Source organism: Bombina bombina, chromosome 4 (assembly GCF_027579735.1).
Source record: "Bombina bombina isolate aBomBom1 chromosome 4, aBomBom1.pri, whole genome shotgun sequence".
Taxonomy (NCBI): Eukaryota; Metazoa; Chordata; class Amphibia; order Anura; family Bombinatoridae; genus Bombina; species Bombina bombina.
In genome coordinates, this window is record NC_069502.1 from 284317897 (window position 1) to 284342299 (window position 24403).

At 35.0% G+C, this 24403-nt stretch overlaps 1 protein-coding gene across 1 annotated transcript in view; it reads left to right on the plus strand.

Annotated features, from left to right (window-relative positions):
• The window catches only part of WWTR1 (WW domain containing transcription regulator 1), a 167014-nt gene extending 143403 nt beyond the window's left edge, over positions 1 to 23611 (plus strand). The window contains exons 4-6 of the mRNA XM_053709979.1: positions 15509 to 15642; positions 18577 to 18689; positions 19394 to 23611. Coding sequence (XP_053565954.1) covers positions 15509 to 15642; positions 18577 to 18689; positions 19394 to 19575 — 429 coding nt within the window. The 3' untranslated portion in view covers positions 19576 to 23611. The remainder of the gene's footprint in view (positions 1 to 15508; positions 15643 to 18576; positions 18690 to 19393) is intronic.
• Positions 23612 to 24403: the final 792 nt, after the last annotated feature.

Sequence of the window (24403 nt, forward strand, 5' to 3'; positions counted from 1 at the left end):
ACGTGCAACACCGCCCCCTACCCGCACAGAGCCAGTCGCACGGGCAGGAGCTGTCAATCTCCCCAGTCGATTGAAATTCTCCACCTAAGAGGTGGAGAAGAGGCTAGGAAGCAGAGGTCATCAGACCGCTGCTTGAGAAATACTGACTGCAGGTTCTCTTGTGAGAACCTGTAGTCGTAGCCAGTCTAAGGGCTTGAGAAATCAAGCCCAAACTAGCCTTTTGCAGGGATTAAACACGCAGGGGTCAATTTATTACATGCCGGGCGGACATGATTCGCTGCAGCATACGCTGTCGGCATTTAACATTGCACAAGCATTTCTTGTGAAATGCTTGTGCAATGCCGCCCCCTGCACATTGGCCGCTAGCTGTGGGTGTCAATCATCCCGATCATATCTGATTAGGATGAGTGCAGTCTGCCACCTAAAAGGTGGGGGAGAAGTTAAAGGGACATAAAACCTAAATTTTTTCTTTCATGATTCAGATAGAGAATACAATTTTAAACAACCTTCTAATTTACTCCTATTATCTAATTTGTTTCATTCTCTTGGTATCATTTGTTGAAGGAGCAGCAATGCACTAATGGTTTCTAACTGAACTCATGGGTGAGCCAATCACAATCGATATATATATATATATATATATATATATGCAGCCACCAATCAACAGCTAGAACCTAGGTTCTCTGCTGCACATGAGCTTGCCTAGATAAACGTTTCAGCAAAGGATAACAAGAGAAGGAAGCAAATTAAATAATAGAAGTAAATTGGAAAGTTGTTTAAAATTGTATTCTCTAGCTGAATCATGAAAGAAAAATTTGGGGTTTCGTGTCTCTTTAAGGAGCAGTGGTTTTACGACTGCTGCTTCTTAACTTCTGTTTCCAGGGACTCGGAAACGACGAGCGGAGAAAGCAGCACCCGCTGCTTATTAAATCTCCCCCTTAGTTTTATGTAAGCAATAGTGCATTAATATAATGTACTAACACATTCGATCATTTTATTTTTGCACTTTCCTGTAACTTTATTTTCATTACGTTTTAAAGAGACAGTGTACACCAATTTTCATATAACTGCATGTAATAGACACTGCTATAAAGAAGAATATGGACAGATACTGATCTAAAACTCCAGTATAAAACATTTTTAAAACATACTTAGTAGCTCCTAGTTTAGCACTGTTGATGAAATTAGGCTGGAACACCCAGTGAAAGGGGCGGAGAAAGCAGGGAAAGCAGACCCTCCCCTGCATATGAAAAACAACACAGGAAAAAGCAGGAATCTATAGACTTAAGTCTACATCAGATACTTTGGGGCTTGGTTAGGAGTCTGAAAATCAGCACAATGTTATTAAAAAATAAGCAAAACTACATTGTTACAAAAACACTCCCAGATGGGCTATATAAATGGATCATCTACAAAACATTTATGGAAAGAAAAATCTAGTGTACAATTTCCCTTTAACTGGCCAATCATTTGTTTTAGCCAGTAAATGAATGCATTCTTTAAATCAGCATATGCCAATCCTTCAATAAACTAGATACCCATAGTTTGTGCCCAGATTTCCACCCTAATAAAAACTATGAAATTGAACACTGGCTACAAAATAAGCTAGTGGATATAAAAGGAGTATTACATTAAATTATGTTAAATGAAACACATCACTTACTTTGTATGCAAAGTTTATAAGTTGTGTAGGATTTAATAAGCAATATTTATTTATTTCAAAAGGTAGATAAACAAGCGGCTCCTGATTTAGTGTAAATCGAATGCAAACACATTTGTAGATGTATATTTACCAATGGGTGTGGCAAGGGGTTAATTGTATTACTAAGGGAATAATATCAGTCATTCTAATGGATATTTTCTTTCTACATGCAGGAAACATTAAAGGGACAGTAAACACCTTGTAATTAGACATTTCTGTTGTGTTGTTATAGAATAACATATCAGCCTATTCTTAGTAACATCCTTTTTACTGCAATTGTTTTTCAACAGCCAAACTACACACACCACTTGCCTTATTTGGAGGAGCAAATATTATCTTTAGTCCACGGGCAAGACAGCTAGCCACTGTTTTAAAGTTAGTATAAAGTAAAAAAAATGTTGCAGTTATTTAATTAAGCCAATTGGGGATATATATGTAGCAGAGTTAGCCATAAGAACTCAGCATAGTGTATTTAAATTTCTGAGAATTAGAAATTGCTCAATTTCATGAAAAGGAAGCAAAATAATGAAAATACATTGCAAAGTAGTTTCATTGCACATAACTAAAAATGTTATATAAAAGTCTCAATGTGTTTACTGATCCTTTTAACGGTGCACCTGCAAAAACCAAAATGTCTGTAGCGCTTGGTACGTAAGTAGGGGAATACAATGCCATTGTTCCATGGTGCATAAAACAGACTAAACAAATACAGGCGGAGCTTACAGTCTACATATGGTGTGAGGTAACCTGTCATGTGCTGGCAGTGAGGCAAAACTGAGGATGAAGTGGAACTTTCAGAGAAAGGTGAAAGCCTCTCTAAAGATTGTATAAGGTCAGAAAAGTGTGACAGAGCGGAGAACAGAGTTCTAGATAGCAAAGGCTGCACATGAGAAGTCTTAGGAGGTGTAAGAGGGATTTAGTAATAATAAGAGCAGAAAAACAGGTTGGGTGTTAATCGAAGAGGGCTGTTCAGGAAGTATTTTGCAGTAAGTGGGAAAAAAATAGTTGAGTGTGAGGTTGTTAGCTTTGTAGGTTAGGGTGATCCAAAGCAACTAGGGACCCAGTGTTGTACCTGGCTGATGTAGATCTCCAACTTAGGTGGATGAGTCTCTCTGAAGCATTCACAATAATCTGGAGGGGGAGAGGCTGGATTTGGGAAGGCTGCTAAGCATAGGTTGTATTTTGTAGTTATATATTCCAGGCACCTGGATCACTAGATAGCAGTAACTAGTACTGCCATCTAATGCTCTTGCAAAACTGCTGCCATATAGTGTTCCAGATATGGGCCAGCTCCTAAGCTTAGGTCCCTGCTTTTCAACAAAAGATGCAAAGAGAACAAAAAATTGTAAAAGTAAATTACAAAGTTGCTTAAAATTGCATGATCTATCTGAATCATTAAATAATTTGTTTTGGTTTCATATCACTTTAAAGCAGCAATGGAATAGCCTTGATACAAAACAGAATTAAAACAATCGAAAACGTGACAGTTGGGTGTTTCGGATAGATTTCTTACATAAATATATATTTTTGTCACTTTATTTTGTCTACAGTTCCTTCACTGGCAAACCAGTTGAGTTTAGAATGTCATAGTTTCACTGTCAGTATTACTAAATGTTCAGCCCAAGAAATAATTGTATATGTTTCAAGGAACGGTGCCTATGCTTGTGGAAATATACTGGGTTTTTAACCTTGGAAATCAGTAAAACTGACTGAACAAACAAAATTCACGCACACTAAAAAAGATCAATTCAATTTGAAGGAATTAAAAAAAAAAAACCAGCAAAAAAAAAAAACAACCTTCAACATTATTTAGATGATCAGATTTGCTTCCTTTACAAAACAGCATATCTAGGCTCAGGGGTGTGCACGTGTCTTCAGCACTATACTTATAACACTGTTGCAAACATTATTAGACACACGAATGAGATTACCTCAGTATGGCTGTGATAGAAAGGAGTTAGGTGTCAGCAGAGGATACCAAGAAAAAAAAAAGTAAATTTGTTCATAAAAGTAAAATCTTTTCTTCATCATTTTTTTATTATTAATGTACACTCCACATCTTGAAAGTGTCAGTTTGACTTCCATGTCTCTCAGTTTTGAACAGTTTAAGATTTATGACTTCTGTCACCTTTGTCTTTATAGTATTGGAGTTGAGCGAATGCCCCCTGCGTTGATTTCATTGTGAGAGCTATACTTTTCCCTAGATAATCCCTCAGTCTTGTTTTGTTTAGTTTAATGCAACCTGTCCAGAAAAATGCTGAGCTAGTGCTGCTTGTAAGTTGCTGAGCAACTGGAATGAGGCCGAAGGGTTTGGGTGAAAGGGTGTGGAATTCCTTTGGCAGATCTCTCCTCTCCTTTTAACTTGACAGCAGTCACTGGCTGGCTTTCCTGTCATTCCAGACCTGACAGCTGCTCTGCTGGAAGCAGACACACCCAACAGAGAGAAAATACCAGTTTCAGGGAGTTTTCTTATTGGGGGTTGTGTTTTACTAGTTGAAACCAGAGGACACTTTCCGAAAGAGCCAATTAAGTTAATTAAACTTCACTACAACTAATAGCAAAGTAGCAGTGAAAGCCCTTTTTTATTAGAAACTAGTAATTACAGATTGCCTTGCTGATTAATTGAGGAGTTTATAGACTTTCATAGCCACATGCTAGGTGTTAGAGCTATATAAGTAAATGTGTACTTAAGAGGTACTAATATATATTTTATTTGTACTACACAAGTTTAATGGGACATTGTAGACACAATTTTTTTTTCTTTCTTTTTTTTTAAAAAAAAAAACCCACAGCAGTATTAGTTTGTTATATGGAAAAGCCTTCTTTCATCCAAGAAAATATAAAAAGGGACAGTAAACTTGAACTGTTAAAATAAAATGTTTAGTTACAGGTAATACAACAACTAGTATATTTTCATTATTTATTTTCCTCCTTTTCATGTAATTTAGCTCTGAAAATTGTGGATTTTCTTTTTTTCAGAACAGGTAATGTGCAATGCAGACTCATCAAGCCTAACCCTGCTACATATATTTCCCTAATTTAATGAGGCATGTGCATTTGGATAATTTGTGATGATCCGAATGAGGAATTTGGCTCTTTTCGGAGACGGCTTTATTCTTGTGAAAGTGCAACACACTAAGATGTAGATTTGCACAGATCTTAGTGTGTTGCACTTTCACAAGCAGTAATGCGTCTCCTAAAAGTGACTAATCCCACAAGTGGCCGCCGCCTTCACGGATGATCCAAATGCACTTACCTAGCTTTAACTGATAACAATTGCAAAACAATGGAGCTAATACATAAATATAATGAACATTATATCTTTTCTAGAAACAAATGGCAGTGGTGTTTCATTATTGAAAAACAATTTCAGCAAACAAGATGTTGGTTTAAAAAAAAAAATGTTTAGACTTGGCTGATATTTCTTGTCATTGCAACATGGTTAGTTTACCTTTAAAGGGAAATAAAAGTTATATAACTTAGCACATCCTTTTAAGACACTTTTCAATTTACTGTTATTAGACTTACTTCATTTTCTTGGTACTTTTTGTTGAAAAGCATATCTAGATAGACTTGGTAGCATCAATACACTACAGGGAGCTAGGTGATGGTTTGTGGCTGCACAGAGTTGTCTCCTGTCATTCGCTCACCAGATGTGCTCAGCTAGATCCCAGTAGTGCATTGCTATTCTGGAGCGGACTTTAGAACTATGAGTTTAACCCCTTTTCAGGGTTTAAACACATAGTTAGATGCTACAACACTACCATAATAAAATGTTCTAACACATATCCTTTACTTTTTGCACTTGTACAACCCATTATACCACTTGACTGCTGTGTGCTACAGCCACAGAGTTTGTTAAATTGTTTCATTTTGCACATAACCCCAGACAATCTACATTTCAAAACTGTATAATGTGAACTTTAAAGGGACCGTCAAGTCAAAATTAAACTTTCATGATTCAGATAGAGTATGTCATTTTAAACAGCTTTCCAATTTACTTCTATTAACAAAATGTGCACAATCTTTTTATATTTACAATTATTTAGTCACCAGCTCCTACTGAGCATGTGCAAGAATTCACAGAATATACGTATATGCATTTGTGATTGGCTGATGGCAATCACATGATGCAGTGGGGGTGGAAATGTACATAACGTTGAAATTTGTCAGAAATAAATCTACTTCTCATTTAAAGTTCAGACTAAGTGCAATTACATTGTCTTGTTATCATGTATTTGTGGATTATGCAAATCTACTGCATTTGCTGGTCCTTTAAGATATCATAAAAGGTTGTGTGGTTTATATTGATGCTGATGTGTTGTGCCCTACAGATGAAACAAATATCTGCACTAGCCTAAACTAGTTTGGTTTTCTTGGAAATGTACATAAATGTTCACCCTAAAATATCCATAGCTCTGTGTGTATTTTATCTTATGGAGGCTGTTAGAGACGTTCATACAAGACAGAGCTGGCATATTTGGACCCCAGCTGTTACGAAGCCTTAAATAGATATCTAAAAGCTAGTCAGAACTTGTAAAGACTTTGCTAGTACTTTTATCCAACACCTTCATAAGGCTAATATAAAACGTAGTTAGATGACATCGAGAATTCTATAAATAGTTTGTTTCCTTAGATTAACCTCTTGAGTGCTCTGTCACACCATTGCGCTAAAGCTGTTTTTAGTTGTATGGCCTTCATTGCATTTACACATAAATTAATAAATTTCAACTTTTTTTCTGTGAGGTACCCACACAAATTATACCTTTTTTGTTTTGTTTGTTTTTTAGTTTGCAGAAAAACGCTTTATTTCCTAAATATTTCAAACACAGATTTTACAAACCCACATCTAGCATCAATTCACCTTCCCAAATCACAAAAATGTAGGATTTTATACTTGTATTGTGTATTAAAAATTACTTATTAAAAATCAGAAGATAGAATTTATCATTTTTGTCACTTTCCATCATTTTTCATTTTATGGAGAAAATGAGAATATCTAAAATATGTAATCATAAAACTATTCGATAAATTAAAAAAATATATATTATTTCCAGGGGATGGCACTTTGGCAATGTATACATGCTGCTAGCCGTATACATACTGCTATCCTTATACATGCTGCTAGTCGTATACATGCTGCTAGCCGTATACATGCTGCTTGTCATATACATGCTGCTAGCCGTATACATGCTGCTATTCGTATACATACTGCTATCCTTATACATGCTGCTAGTCGTATACATGCTGCTAGCCATATAAATGCTGCTAGCCGTATACATGCTGCTTGTCATATACATGCTGCTAGCCGTATACATGCTGCTATTCGTATGCATACTGCCAGCCATATACATGCTGCTAGTCGTATACATGCTGCTAGTCGTATACATGCTGCTAGTCGTATACATGCTGCTAGCCGTATGCATACTGCCAGCCATATACATGCTGCTAGTCATATACATGCTGCTAGCCATATACATGCTGCTATTCGTATGCATACTGCCAGCCATATACATGCTGCTAGACGTATACATGCTGCTATTCATATATTCATATACATGCTGCTAGTCGTATACATGCTGCTAGTCGTATACATGCTGCTAGACGTATACATGCTGCTAGACGTATACATGCTGCTGCTATTCATATATTCATATACATGCTGCTAGTCGTATACATGCTGCTATTCATATGTATTAATATACATGCTGCTAGTTGTATACATGCTGCTATTCATATATTCATATACCTGCTGCTAGCCGTATACCTGCTGCTAGCCGTATACCTGCTGCTAGCCGTATGCATGCTGCTAGCCGTATACATGCTGCTATTCGTATGCATACTGCCAGCCATATACATGCTGCTAGCCGTATACATGATGTTAGCCCCTTCCAAACTTACCCACTGTAGCAAAAAGTATTTAAAAAAAAAACCACAAAGCATAATTAAGTTGAATCAATAATAAACCTTTTAAAGTATTTTACAAAATAGTATCTATTTTTACTCTCACCCAGTTCTCAGTTTATTTTTTTGTTCCTAAAATGTTGTATTAGTTGAAAGAAACAGTTCTATTAACCTTAACATATAAGTAAATAAATAAAATTGTCTCTGTACAAATAGGCCTTAAAGCAGAGCTTTCCAAACTTTTCATGTTGGTGACACACTTTTTAGACCTACATCATTTTGCGACACAGTAATTAATTCAGTTGTACTAGCAAAAATGAGGTTAAACTAACTTGTTTTAAAATATACGGACACATACATAAATTATATAATAATAATAATAATAATATGTATTTACAAGTCACAGTATGTATGTGCAAGAATTAAAAAAAAGTTTAATAACACCAATGGCTAATTACTATTTTAATGGCATTTATGAGGTTGATGGAATGAACACAATTTCTGAATATTTAGTGGAATATTAGATTCGCATTTTATCATCAAGCATTTTTAAGCTTCCATTTCCTATCCATATATCAAGAGCAGGAGCAGCAATGCACTACTGGGAGCTAGCTGCAAAAAAAACCCTCTGACTTCAGCTCAGCATTAAAGCTGCCGCCCTCAGAGCTCCGTGAGCCCTACTGACTACTGCCCGCGCTGCAAACACACTGCTGTCCCGCTCACTGACTACACATGCAGTCACAAGCCAATTAAGGAGACTACACGTGCAGTCAGGAGCCAATGTGCCGCCAAAGCCACCAATGGGAATAGTTTCAGTTCCCACTGAGCTGCGCCAATTGGTTAAGATGATCTCTGACCCACTAGGTATCAATCATGTGTCAACCATGTGATATGCATAGCAGGCAGGCGGAAAGTCAGAAACCAAAAAAAACATTAAAAAAATGTTATTTAAAAAAAATTGTGCTGAAGCAGGGACACACCTACACACTGCTGCCGACACACTAGTGTGTCCCGACACACAGTTTGGAAAGCACTGCCTTAAAGGGACATGAAACCCAATTTTTTTTCTTTCATGATTTAGAAAGAGCATGTAATTTTAAACAACTTTCTAATTTACGTCTATTATCTAATTTGCTTCATTCTCTTGATATCACTTGCTGAAAAGCATATCTAGATATGCTCAGTAGCTACTGATTGGTTGCTGCACATGAAGGCCTTGTGTGATTGGCTCACACATGTACATTGCTATTTCTTCAACAAAGGATATCTAAACAATAGAAGTAAATTGGAAAGTTGTTTAAAATTGCATACCCTATCTGAATCATGAAAGTTTAATTTTGACTAGACAGTCCCTTTAAGGGACAGGAAACCCCAAAATGTTCTTTTATGATTCGGATAGAACATACAATTTGAAACAGCTTTCCAATTTACTTCTATTATCAAATTTGCTTAATTCTCTTTTGCTGAAGGAATAGCATTGCACTACTGGCTGCTAGCTGAACACATCTAGTTAGCCAATCACAAGAGACAAATGTGTGCAGGCACCAATCAAAAGCTAGCTCTCAATAGTGTAGGATATGTGCATATTCTTTTTCAACAAGGGATACCAAGAGAACGTAGCACATTTGAAAATTTAAGTCAATTTAAAAGTGCCTTAAAATGAAATTCTCTATCTGAATTATGCACATTTAATTTTGAGTTTCCTATCCCTTTAATTTGAAATGAAACATAAATAATTTATTTCATTAGTCCGATATGGGATGCAATTATAAACACATTTCCAATTTACTTCTAATATCCATTTTTTTTCATCCATTGTTGAAGGAGTAGCAGTGCGCTAATGGGAGCTAGCTAAACATATTAAGGACATTGGGTGAGACAATGACAAGAGGCAAATATGTACAGCCACCAATCAGCATCTAGCTTTCAGTAGTGTATTGCTCTCCCTGAGCCTACCTAGGTTTGCTTTTCAGCAAAGAAACTGAAATAATAGAAGAAAAATTGAATTGCAATCAAATTTGCATGTTCCATCTGACTCATGAAAGTTTAATTTTGACTTTACTATACCTTTTAAAGCCTATTGTTTTTATTTTTTAGACAAACATCTTTCCTAACAACCCCTCAAAAAAAGGGACACATTTTTAAATGCCCTCTTTAAAAGGCAACACAAAAATCCATGTATTGTGTTTTTGCTACTGATACTATAAGACCAAATATGACTTATGAAATCTAATGTAAATAAAACTTGCATTTTATAAAGTGCTTTGACTTCAGATTTCATATTTTATTACAGCAGTGCATGTAGATTCAGCTTTTGCTATGTATATTACAAAATACCACATGCAAATTTATTTAAAGCTCTTCATTTCTTGGGTCTTTCCTTGCCATCCACAAATATTGGTTTACAACAGTGCATTGTTTAGAAGAAGTTCAACCTGTACAGAGCGATCTAATATTGCAGTTGCATTGTACCAAACGTGCTATTAATAGTAAACATGTCTAGTGCAAACGCAATGTTATTCTGTACAGTGTATGCGCGATTGTAGCAGCTGCATAAATATAATGTTAAAAAAGTGATCCTCTTTTAAAAACACAATTTACCTTGTGTTGTGTCAGGTTATTAACCCCTTGAGTGCTAACGACGGCTCTGAGCCGTCGCAGAGTTTCCCACTCTGGTGCTAACGACGGGTCAGAGCCGTCACTAGCACTCTCCCACCTTGAGGAAGATCTGGGGGCTCCCACCCGCTCCTACCCTGGCAATCGGGCCTGCATAGTGACATGCATATCTGGGGCTTCACGTTTAGCGCGGTGACATCACGCGCAATGACATGATTCCGTCACCGTACAACTTTATTAAATTTACAATACAAAATATAGGGAAAGAGGGCATGCTGCTTAGACGCCTGTATCTCAGACATCTTAGCAGCTACAGACCCCCAAGACCCACTGTTGGAAAGGTAATCGCCTAACCTTTCCAACGAGTTGGGGATCTGGGAAAAAAATACAATAGTTTAAAAATAAATGTTTTTTAAAAAAAAATAATTAAAAAAAAAAAAAAAAAAACTTAAATCGCCTTAGCACCCAGGTGGGAAAGTGCTTAGCACTCAAAGGGGACATGAAACCCAAAATTTTACTTTCATGATTCAGATAGAGAAAACAATTTTAAATAGCTTTACAATTTACTTCTATTATTTCATTTGCTTCCTTCTCTTGTTATCTTTTGCTGAAAGGTTTATCTTGGCACGCCCAGGAGCAGCAAAGAACCTAGGTTCTAGCGGCTGATTGGTGGCTGCATATATATACTGGTTGTAATTGGCTCACCCATGTGTTCAGTTAAAAACCACTAGTGCATTGCTGCTTCTTCAACAAATGATACCAAGAGAATGAAACAAATTAGGTAATAAAAGTAAATTAGAAAGTTGTTTAAAATTGTATTCTCTATCTGAATCATGAAATAAAATTTTTGGGTTTCATGTCCCTTTAATATCCTGTACAAGTTTACTTAAATAACGAGCTTTGTTAAATACATAATATACTTTTCCAATATAATACACTATATAACACACAATATATACACATGCACACAATCCCCCAGCTAATATAGGTTTATTTTTTATTTTATTTTTCTTCGTTAACAATGGCCATGGCATACGTACCAAATATATAGGCATTCCATGGGAGTAGCCTGTATAACAATGAGGAAACTTTGCAGGGGTGTTCTAATCTAAGCAATACACACTAGCTTAGTTGCACATTTTCACACATACATGTTTTGCAATTCTTTCAGTGGCGAGCTGAGAATTTGTTATAAATTTACTGTGAAACGTAAATAGATTATTTGAACTATTACAAAACATTAACCATTTTTATATTCACATAACACACATTAAGGGCTAGATTACAAGTAGAGCGCTAATTTATTGTGTGCCCGTAAACTGCCAAATTCATCCGTTTACGGACGCACGATAATTAACCAGCCATTACAGGTGGCTGGTTAATGCTACTGCGAGCTCACGGTAATAATTAGACCTCTATAAATTAACCAGAGGTGGTTAATTTTAATAATGTCCCCCGATTGCCCCCGAAATTAAGTGTATGGTTCCTTGATAAAATAAAAAAAATGTAGCATCTTTATTTTTTTAAATATAACTGCGCAAAGCAGTTTTAAGGGCTTAAAGTTTGTGAATGTGGGGTGTTAGGAAAAAAAAAAAAACGGCACTGAAAAGTGCCTTTACATTGCGGTCTATGGGGACTGTGTAATTACTCAAAATATATATGTATATGCTTATATCCATATATATGTGTGTTAATATGTGCATTTACACATATATAAACATAAAATATATATGCATATACCCTCTTCGCTGCACTAGGTTCTCTGCCATGACTGCTTCCATGCAATGCGAATGCGAGGTCACATTCTTATTGCGCTTTACTTCAAATATGAGTAGAGCGCCAATATCGCACTCATGAAAGCACAATTTTGCACTCCACTCATAAAAAATGTTGTGTTAACATGATTTAAACGTTTGCCCCTTCACACTGCTGCGATTCAGTCTATGTGGATTTGCTCAGAATGTTAAAAGGCAGCAAACCTTTTCCTTTACTAATTGCCACGTGTCTGTACAGCGAGAGTAAGCCAGCTTTTTTTTTTAGAACATTGGGCTCTAAGTGAGCTACAAAGTTTACAGTAAAAATTGTAACTTTAATGAATTCTGCAAGACCCCTCCCAGACCTAATGGATAGATAAATAAGGGCAGCCTGCAGTCTGCTGGCAGTTTAATTATACAGGCTCACTGACTTGCAAGATGATTACCTGTAAACAAATTATAAATGACCAATCCCTTATCTAAATATATACCAATATCTGCCTGGCAATGTTATGCAGTGATGTATCTGCAGTAATATACAGCGCCACCTACAGGATCCTCTCTGATTTTCATCTGTGTACATTTGCTGCTTACTTCATAGTACTGAAAATATCCTTATTGCCAGGTTATACACATAAAGTATTCAGCATGTAGGATCGTAGGGAAAGTTCTGGAGGGCTGCATTGTGGGCCTTAGGATGAACAAGCCTTAGATCGTTTAGAAAATAAGTTAAATGAAAGCTGCACTGGCTGTTTTTAGTGTCTCTGGTACCATATATGTGAGATTCACTTTATTTATATAGCAATATACCAAGATGGCAGCCATGACGTGTATCTGGACCCTGGTCACCTGTTATCCTCAGTTGTAGTTACAAAGTCAGCACAGGTGCTGCAGGCAGTTGCTTTTTGTTTTCCTTTAAGATATCTGTGTGCATCAGCCACAGTGACAGCTGTCTGACTTGATGTCAGTTTGTTATTTTCAGTTTATTTATGGTAAAATGCACTTTTGTAATAGTCCGTGCTGTGCAAATTCAGAGTCAGACATTTTATTAGAAGCAAATTCTAAGAAAGTTGATTTCTTATCAAGGTTTGTACATATTTTTTTTAATGTATTTAGAAATATAATTATAAAACCAAATGGGATTTATATATTTAATGATTTAACCAAAATAAATAAAAGGAAGGAGGTTTTTTTTCCCCTTTTCTTTCACTTTTAAAGTAGGCCCTTTGCTACTAGTAAGCACGACAAGTCTTTGTTATACTATAGCCGTAAAATGCTTTAGGCAAAGTTGTGAGTGCTATTATACCCTCTGATGGAAAAGTAAAACACCCAAATGCATCCCCTCCAGGTATATGGAAGTTTCCAGGAGAGGATTTTCAAAGCTCCCATGCGGTGCACCCACCTACGGATTGTCTTCAGTTAGTTTGGATTACCCAGAAATAATAGCTCTCTTTTGTGCTTCTGTCTGTTTGGGACAAGCAATCTGTCTAACGACTGCTTTTGGAGTGAAGGTGCTCTAAGGCATTTTAAAGCCAATTATTGAGAAGCTTCACAGTAATTTTCACTAGCTTTTTTTGTAAAAGTGTAGCTTTTGGGATAAAGTTATTATTTTTTGTTTTCTTTTTCCTCAGGACATTGATTCTGTTGCTTTAAATGCTTATTTAAATTATACACACCATATTCATTAATGGTGCCTGAAATATAAGCTTATTCCAGAGAATGACATACACCATATTCATAAAAACTGTTTTTATTTTGGAGGAATGGAACATCCATTTTTGTATTCAAGAATTACATTTTTAAAAGAAAAGAGTCCATTTCATTATATCTATGTTTGAAAGAACAGATTTTACTCCAATGTAACAAAAAGAGAATAAGAAATGGACTTGTTAAGGAGGCTCCATGGAGCTTGTTAGGCACCTGAAAGTGGGTGGAATAGGGAACTGAGCAAATGAGGCCTGGACTGGGAGTGTGAGCTATTAAAGTTCAGCCAGTAACACGTGAAAGTAAACTCTCGTGCCTCAGTGTTTTGTTCCTCCCTAACAGATGATTCATTTTTCTTCCTTATTCTGCAACCTAAGAGATGATATTTCTTGGCTGTTGCTCATCCACCCAATGGCTCCAGGTCAATAGGGCAAATGGTAACTCCTTTCATTTAGAAATGTTTTTAACTAAATTATGTTGCAATTAGTAAAGAACGAGCTTGAGTTAGGTGTCCTGCACGTGACATGTCTATGTCTGTGTGCGTGTGTATATATTAATTATTTTTATTTTTATTAAGCAATACTTCCATCTTTAGATTTTATATTTACCCTACATTTAGAATATTTAGGGCTAGATTACAAGTGGAGAGCTAATTTATCGCGCACCTGTAAACGGACATATTCGCCCATCACATCTCTGGTAGTGCCCCAATTGCCCCCAAAATAAAGTATATTTTTGTTTTTTATTTAAAAAAATTTAGCAGTTTTTTAAAAATAAAAAACAACTGCACTAAGCAGTTTTTGGGGGCTAAAGTTGGCAGGTGTGGGGTGTTAGAAAAGAAACGGCAATGAAAGTGCCTTTACATTGCGGTCTATGGGAACTGTGTGTTCCCTGTAAATATACATATTGTGTAATAATGTATATTCTCACATGCATATATATTTACAATCTGCTGCGAGACTTACCCCCTTTGTTGCGGCATGAGAACCAGGATCCCTTGCACCTAACTTGTAATACCAGCACACATTTGCATGTGATTGTATTTCACAAAAGCGATATTTTGCGCTCAATTTATAATCTTGTGATAGAATTTCTCCCCTTTTAATTTGTTCTGTATGATCCATTTTCTTACTGGAGTGTAGTAAAATCTTTACAAGTAGCTCCTTTAACCTTTTATTAACATTTGACATAGCTGATTTAGCCTGTGGTATCCCTACCTATACTAAAAGTTTCTATACTGAACTATAGATTATTGACTAACTGTAAACACAGCCGAAAGACAAAATGACACCCCCAGTGGGGTGTAGCAGAGATAAGTAATAACATATTCATTTTTCATTGTTCTCTCTAAGTAGTGAGATTTGGATTACAGACAGATATAAAATAAGGAAACAAGTGTGTGTACACACAGTGATAAAATAATGAGATCTGATTTTACCTTCAAGCTCAACCAATTTTTATAGGTTGTGGTTTCAAAGCACAAAACCAACTATTTCATATTCAAAAATAAACCTGAAAATACAGTTTCTCATTCATTTAATACTCTGCAGCTGGTATAACAAATAATTAGAAATACATTAAGGGAAAATCCATTTTACAGTATGCCGTCCTTTAAGGGCTTCCATTGACAGCATATGGGCAATGGGCTACCAGTGTTTCATATATTTGTATAGATTGCAGTAGTACCAAAAGACCATTGCCAAACAGCTCATAAAAAGACAATTGCATGATTACACAATGCTTTTTTATTTTTTAATCAGTACAAGCTGTGTCCTTCTTTTGTTAACACTATCATTTTCTTTGTGTGTTTTTTTTTTTCTACATCCAGGAAGCTGCATTGTGCCAACAACTTCCCATGGAATCTGAAAACATGGCACCAGTGCAAAATACAGTGAGCCCACCTGCCATGCCTCAGGACATGAGATCCGTAACAAATAATGGATCTGACCCTTTCCTCAATGGGTAAGTTGCATGAAATGGACTTCAGTATTACCTTAGTGGACAGTAAACACCTTGTCATTTTTATATAAACTGTTTAGTTATACATAATTAAAGAACTTTTAAATATTCACACATTATTTATTATGCCCCTTTTCATAAAATTTAGCTCTGGACATTGAGGAATTTCTCATTCTCAAAGTCTTTTCCAGAATTTTTATTGTATAAAAAAATAGATAATCTCTTTATTACCCATTCCCCAGTTTTGCATAACCAACACAGTTATATTTATACATCTTTTACCTCTGTGATTACCTTGTATCTAAGCCTCTGCAGACTGCCCCCTTATTTCATTTCTTTTTACAGACTTGCATTTTAGCCAAATAGTGCCCTTTCATAACTAACTCCACAGGCGTGAGCACAATGTTATCTATACGGCATACATGAACTAACGCCCTCTAGCTATGAAAAACTCTCAAATGTATTCAGATAAGATGCATCCTTCAAAATCTTAGAAATTAGCATATAAGAATACCTAGGTTTAGCTTTCAACTAAAAATAGCAAGAGAACAAAGCAAATTTGAAGATAAAAGTAAATTGGAAAGTTGTATAAAATGACATGCCCTGTCTGAATCTAAAAGTTTAATTTTGTCTAGACTGTCCCTTTAAAGGACCACTAAGCACAGTAGAATAGCATAATCAATACATGCATAATACAGAGACAATGCAAAAGCACTTTGTTTACATTTCTGCCATATGTCAGTTAGTTACATTTTCCTTCCTAATGCATCAAGTGACAGTCATCAGCCAATTAATAAATGCATATACGTATATTCTGTGAATCTTGCACATGCTCAGTAGGAGATTGGGCCTCAGAAAGTGTGCATATAAAAAGACTGTGCACATATAATGGATTTGAATTGGAAAGTTGTTTAAAATCGAGCTCTCTATATGAATAATACAAATTTAATTTTGACTTGACTCTCCCTTTAAAATTGACCCTACTGACTAACCCTGCTACATACATTTCCCTAATTGGTATTAGCTGATAACAACTACAAAACAATGCACTTTATATTAATATTATGACCATGACTACAGACTAAAGTCCAGATTGGCTCCTATAAACAAGGTACCTGGTGGGTGGAATTTTACTATTTATAAACAATTGCAGTAAAAAGGATGTCAATCTGTTTTAAAAACATTTATACTCTGCTTATATGTTATTTTACAGCAACACAACAGTAATGTGTTGTACTTACAAAGTGTTCACTGTCCCTCTAAAAGGAAATTAAACTCATAGCCTATATCAGCAATAAAGCACTGCATTGGAAAATGATTGTTTTAGAAAAAAAATATTACACAAGAACACCCTGTGTGATTGCTACTGTGAAACAGAAAATACATATGTGTAAGTGTTTTCAAATGAAAGATTAAATAACTATCAGTCCACATGTGTGTTAACTGGACAAACAAATATTTTAATCATTAAATCAAATATTCCTGATACAATAACTTCACCATAACCATAAGTCATATTTGTATCCACGAGACCAAGGGAGTAATTGTCTATAAACAGTCACAGTAAAGCACAAAAAGGGCCTATTTAAAGGTAGATCAGACAATATAATCCACAGGGGAAGACAGCACCACTCTCAAAATTGGGGCACGGAAAAGGGATTAGCCAGGTCCAAGTATCACTATGATCATTCAAAGATTTCCAGCCTCCAAGTAACACATTAAAAAAACCTTTATTCACTCAAATAGGGTCCATAATACAGCAACAATGTTTCAAACCAGCAATTGGTTCTTAGTCATGTCCGAGTACATGACTAAGAACCAATTGCTGGTTTGAAACGTTGTTGCTGTATTATGGACCCTGTTTGAGTCAATAAAGGTTTTTTAATTTGCTACTTGGAGGCTGGAAATCTTTGATTGATCACAGTAGATAAGACAGTAACAGTAAAGCTTATAACTCTCCTGTTGATGAATGTTCTATGGTGACCTCCGGCTTGGTGTGCAATAAGACAAAATAACGTAACAAAATAACTTCCTGTTCAATCGCTGGTCTCTGAACTTTGCTCCCTCCTCGGACGCAGTAGCATTGTGATGATCTAAATCGGCTAGTATGGTGAGCGCACTCCAATTGGACAATGGGGCTTGTAATACAGATGAAACACAGAACTGTGTTGAATAAAAGGAGCATAATGTAATGTATACAAGACAGTTTATCCACACAAGTTCATGTGGTTAAATTATAACAGTCCTTTATTGAAAAAGGTAAAATAAATCCAGAGTGAACAAAATCTTTATCAAAGCAATGCAAAGCAATACAATGTTTAACAGCAGCAAGTGGTCTGGGATGTTAGGCTGACTGAGTCACTTGCTGCTGTTCAACATTGTATTGCTTTGCATTGCTTTGTTTTGATCAAGATTTTATTCACTCTGGATTTTTTACTTTTTTTTCAATAAATGATTGTTATAATTTAAACCACATGAACTGGTGAGGATAAACTTTCTTCTATACAGTTAACATAACTTAAAGGCATTTTGTAAGTACCATTTACAAAGTTTTGCAAATCAAGGGCAGTTCAGCGATACACCATTTGACCATTTATGGACAAATGAAAAGGACATTGTGCCCCAAGCTACTCAATCACAGGGTAGAATGTTGCTGGTTTAGGTAAATTACTGTACAATGGTGGCACTCCAACCTTTCTGTAGAAAGTGAAAAACAGTTGCAATGCTATTTAGTAATAGCAAGCAAAATAAATAATGAATGTTTATTTAAATTGTTTCCCTAATTAAAGAATATAAACGTTTACTTTAATGAACTTTAATGTCTGCCCTTACAACCTGATGAAGAAGCCTAGCTAGAATGATTATGATTGCATTCGATTTTACTAAAACACATACTTCAAAACATTTCACCTATATATCTTCTCCCTCTCTTTACAGTGGGCCGTACCACTCCAGAGAACAAAGCACAGACAGTGGCCTAGGCCTGGGCTGCTATAGCATACCAACCACACCAGAAGACTTTCTCAGTAACATGGAAGAAATGGATACAGGTAAATGTGTACATATGTTTGTGCTTTCCATGTGGCAATTTCTGATAAGCTAATCAGGTGTTTATTAATATGTGCCCATCACACTATCTCATTGCTACAAATTAAGTGCACAATAATTTATTTTCATAAATCTCTTAAACAGATATGGAAGTCAAATGAAATTTAAACAGCGCTAAAACCTTTCCTGTTTACTTTTATAAAATTTACCACTTTTGATATCCACTGTTGGAAATTTAGCTCATTTTCTTGAGAGCATACTAAAGTATACTCAGAAATGTGTACGTATTAAGCACTATATGTATAACATTGTTACAAACATTGTTGCAGACACTACTGCCATATAGTGTTTTTTATACATGCACCTACCTTCGCATGTTTTAAGGCAAAGGAGCTTTCAACAGAGAGAAAGTGATTAAATTTGATTGAGCACATTTTTTTATTTTTATAACTGTAGGTTATATCTGAATCTTGAAAGTTTCTTTTTGATTTACAAGTCCCTTTTGTAAAAAAACAAAACAAAACAAAAACAACTTTCTTATATAACAGGATCACACTGTTATCTCATGTTACCAAAGAGCCAATCTCTTTGTTCTACAAGGTTTAGTTGGCAAAAAATACAATTTATCTGACCTCTGTAAATATTTCAGGTAGCATTTTCTTTCTCTTAGTTTTGTATTAAGCTTCTATACCCCTTTCTCTTATAGGTGAAATCCTCGGCCAGCCAACCTTGAATCTGAACCAACAGACGCGGTTTCCAGACTTTCTTGATTCTCTTCCTGGAACAAACGTTGATCTGGGAACACTGGAGTCTGAAGATCTGATACCAAGCCTAAACGATGTGGAGTGCGTGTTGAATAAAACTGAGCCCTACCTCACATGGTTATAGTTTGTGCACAGGGCACCCCGTCTTTGAAATACCCAAGCTTTATTTGATTTTCCAAATGGAAAATTTTGATGAGTCTCTGAATGAGTTCATCACCCACATGCTGCCATACTGACTTACAAAATATTAAGGTAGTTCAGTTCTTCACTGTCTGGATTATATTTACATGTATACCCAGTCTCTTCCCCTTGTTTGTGATCACCACTTCTTCATGGCTTTAAGCAGACCACAGCTCTTTGCAGAATTGTTTTACGTGTATACCAATTGAAGCCACCGTTTCTGGTTATGTATCTGTGCTTTGCTTTTCAGATTTCTGTACCCAGTACCCCTAGGTGGCTTTGGCATTTGAAAAGAGCTTAGCTCATGAGTTACAGGCATATAACTAATACAAATGTGCCATACCTGAATTTATATTTATAACTATAGGACCTAATACATTTTAACCTAATAGTATATGCTTTAAAAATTATTGTAATATTAGAAAGATTGTGCTGGAACTAAATAACTAGTAGTTTTTAAGTGGAGCAGAAGCACAAACACTATAATTGTTGTTCAGTATATTACTGTATTGCTTTTAGAAAGAAAGAAAAAAAAAACAAAAAAAAAAAACTTCCAGTTTGAAAGTAGCAATAAATTTAATTACATTTATACACTACAATATTGTAACATTGACCAGACTGGTACTAACTACCACCATTTTTATAAACAATGTGATTACACTTTTTTTTTATGCATTTTTTTGATTTAACTGTATATTTTATTAAGCACTATAATTTTTGTAACTAATTGTAATAGACAAATTCAGTCTTTTGATACACAAAAAGCAACTATATATTTGACGCTATTAAAGGGAGAATTTTGCAGCTCAATATTGCCAAAATAAATTTTATTAAAGGTATAAAAATGTTATTAAATGAAAAAAGTATTTTGTAGACATGTAATACATTTATATGTACCCACAAATTATCGTCAAATAGTTGCTATTTTGTTATGTAAATTTTAAAAAACATTTTGTTTATTATTTGTTCTTGGTATTTTTTTTTTATTATTTTTTTTTGCTGTACTGCTTTTTTCCAAGTAAGATATGAATGGGCAGTAACTACATTATTTCTTATATTGATATATTTTGTATAAGATTTTACAGTAGATATGGGACTGAGCACCAATGAAACAAGAAGTCATATATGCAGATGATGTCCTAATATCCCAAAAGGGTTTTAAATCAATATATTTATATCAAAAGTTTAAGCTTTATTATTAATTAATTGAGTAAACATTTTTTTGTGAAAGGCATTAGTAATTCACATCTCGTGATGCAACACTACATAATAATCCACAAGAGATTTTTTTTTTTTTTGCACTTGTTGTTTGGGTGTACGAATTTTATTTCCATTTTGGATTTCACTGTGCACCTGTTCACTTGACTGCACATATCTCCTTCTGTTGAATTTTAGGAAGATGAAGAACAATTTTAATGTAAAAGAGGCAATAACAACAATGTGGTGAGGTTCATGGCATGGGTACTGTATGATAAAATAATTTAGACTTGAGATACAAAGGAATCTGCCATCACCTCATTCTAGTGTAGCATTTTTTTGTAAATGGATGTAAAATTGCTTTCTCGTTGGTGTTATGAGAACAAAATACATCTTCACTAACATTACAAACATTTTGGGACTAGCAGATTGACAGTGTTGTGGAGGAAAGTAGTATTATAATCCTACAGAACCAAAATTATGTTAGAGAACATATACTCCGAACATGTTACTGTGCCAGAGGGATATGGAACTAAATCCAGACCATTGCATGTGTTTCTAGGACCGAATACTCTGTGGAAGTGTTTCTTAGGTGCTTGCCAGAAGGGTGTAATGAGAAGTTATTGGTTGGGATATTAAGCGTGAATTAAGAACAGAGTGTTAATAAGTAGTTTTTTAGTTTTAAAACTAGATTTCTAGCTGAAGGTGGGATGCAGTCATAGATTAGTAAATATATGGTATTTTCGCTTGTTAAATTCTTTGCATACAAGCTTAGAATTTGACATGAAAGTACATGACATTTTCTTTTTTTTTCCATTTAATTTTTAAAAGCATGTTGTGTTGTTGTGTGGACATTAAGCAGGATAAGTAGCATGCTTATAAATAATTTGGTAACGGGAACAGAATTACTGAGTTCTTTAACTTTGAATTCTATAAACGCAGAGCCATGAGTAGCCAGGTCATGGTAAAATAATTCTGATTAAACTTACAGTATATTTAGCTCAGAGTTAAATACTCACTGGTAACAGTTCTTCATCAGCCATCAAAGGTTAGAGAGAAGATTAGTAACAATATGTTTGATTAGCAGTACAATAACAGACTACCAAAGGAAAGCCAGAATGTGTCACACGGAGTATCGATGAAGGGCTATAGTAATAACCCTATAACTGATGCTTCTCCATCACTTACGTTGCATACATGGTCAGAAAAACACTATACAATGTGGTGTACAGATATAAAGAATTGAAGGTAAAACCCTGTGTGCATCATTTAAATGGACACTGGAAACTGTACTTGAATTGATGGAAGATACAATGGAAGCGATAAAGTTATGTGCAATTTTAAAATCATACTTTTTTATACAGTATTTAATATACTCCACTTTAAAGTCCTTGAGATGTGAAATAATATTTGATGTACATTCTATACTTCTATATAATAATAATAATAAACATTCTATAATTCTATATTCACACTGGCCAGTAGCAATATGAAATAATCTACTGCACTATTACCAACGTCTGGTAATTTTGCATCACACTATAATGCATAACTGTTATATAATGAGTGTTGGTTAAGTATTCCCTCCTATTATATCATATCTGAAACACTCACCATTAATCTGCACTTCTGTCAGGGAAAATATGAAGAGATTTAAAAAATAAACTCATGTTTATTTGGCAATGATAAGCTGTGTGTATTGCATACAATAAAGTTAACTGACTTGTAAACTATAGTGCTATTTTATACACATGCAAATAAGAGGGATGTTGATATAGTGCAATGAATCTGCTAGAAGCCTTCGATTCCCTCTGAAATTTAACGTGAAAAATGTATTTCAGTTCTGTCTTATCTACTTCCATTTGTCATTCATTAGCAGTAAATGTAATTATACATATAAATCACAGTCAGTTTATTTCTATGCACTTCATTAAAAATATAGTGAATTTATGAGTTTTCAGGGAGGTCATAAATTATAAAATGTTTGGAGAGGAGCCATTACTAATTTGTCTTATTGCATTGCTATAAAGATGATGGCTTCTTGGATCACCACCTGTGAATGTATAGTATGCATAATGAAGTTATGGAAAGAAATTGTAAAAAAACAAATCACAATAAATAAGTCACTTTACGGAGTCATTGTGAGGATGCATTTATAAGGAAAACTTTCACCAGAAGGAAATAGTAGATCTTATTGTGCATTTTCCAGAAATATAACATTTAAACACATTGGTCTACGTCGAACAATTCTAGATTGTTTCTATCTATGTTGTTAGCTTATTAAAAGCTAAATCTCTTTTCTGTAAGTTATGACACTACTGTTTTTTGCAACTTTGAAGCTGATGTACACTAACATGAAATGATTAAATAAAAATGCATAAAACATGAATGTGTGAGATCAAAAACTTTTAAGAATATTTTAAGGTTTGAGCTGCTTGGCACTATATAAGTGCAGTGAGCTTAAAATTAATATTGTGCGATCTCTATGCATGAAATGAAGTTGTCTTGCAAAACGTACATAATATTTTAATTTTGTGTTTTTTTGTTTTTTTTGTTTGTTTTTTACTTTTTTATATTCTATGTGATATATATATATATATTTTTCATAAGATTGTGCATATGAACAAGTTATCTTATGAAGCTGATCAAATTTGTTTAAGAAGGAAGCATGGAGTGGAATGAATTTCAAATACCCATTGTATTTCTTTGTTGGATTGTATAGAACTCAATAAATAGCTGTTTCTTTGTTTGAGCAACTATGCAATAAAACTTCCAGAACATAACTCATTGTTTGTTGTCTTTTTTTATGCTCTATGTATCTGAGGCAACAAGAACATTTTTTTTTTTTTACAGGGACACATTGCAAGAGAGCCACGCCTATTTACGGTTAGCATTGCTCCGCCCACTCAGAGCCCCATACTGATTGCTTAAAGGGACAGGAGAGATTAAATTAAACTTTCATGATTCAAATAGAGAATGTAATGTTAAATTCACTTTTCCTTTGTTCTCTTGGGCAACATCCTCAACAACAGCAATTCTGGGAGCTAGCTGTTGACTGGTCGCTTCACACATTTGTCTTTTGTCATTGGCTCACCAGATGTATTTAGCTCCTAGCAGTGCATTGCTGCACTGGCACTGACTTTAATTATGTGTTTTATCACATTGCAGGGGTTATACACATGGTTATATGCAAGTAATAGTACAATAAGAAAATTTCTCTCTAACATTAGAGCATTTTCTTTATGCACTGTTATAGCTCTTTAATGCAGGTTAAATCATCAAGCTCCTCATCACCTCCCTTACTCCAGCACATAATTGACATAGGAATAATTGAATACCTTTATAGCAAGTACCAAAAAAAGCAAGCAAGGGTTAAATTATTAACCCTTCAGCATCTGTATAGCAGAAAACCACAAAGCACCCTAATTTTTATAATGTTACACGGACTGAAATTAGACAGTGATATTACTTCAATATATTAACCTGCTAACTGCTGTCTTGGGGCTGCTGAGAACAATACATGCAGATATGTTGAGGATTTGTTTGTATGTTTTACTTTTGCTCAGACACTTGAA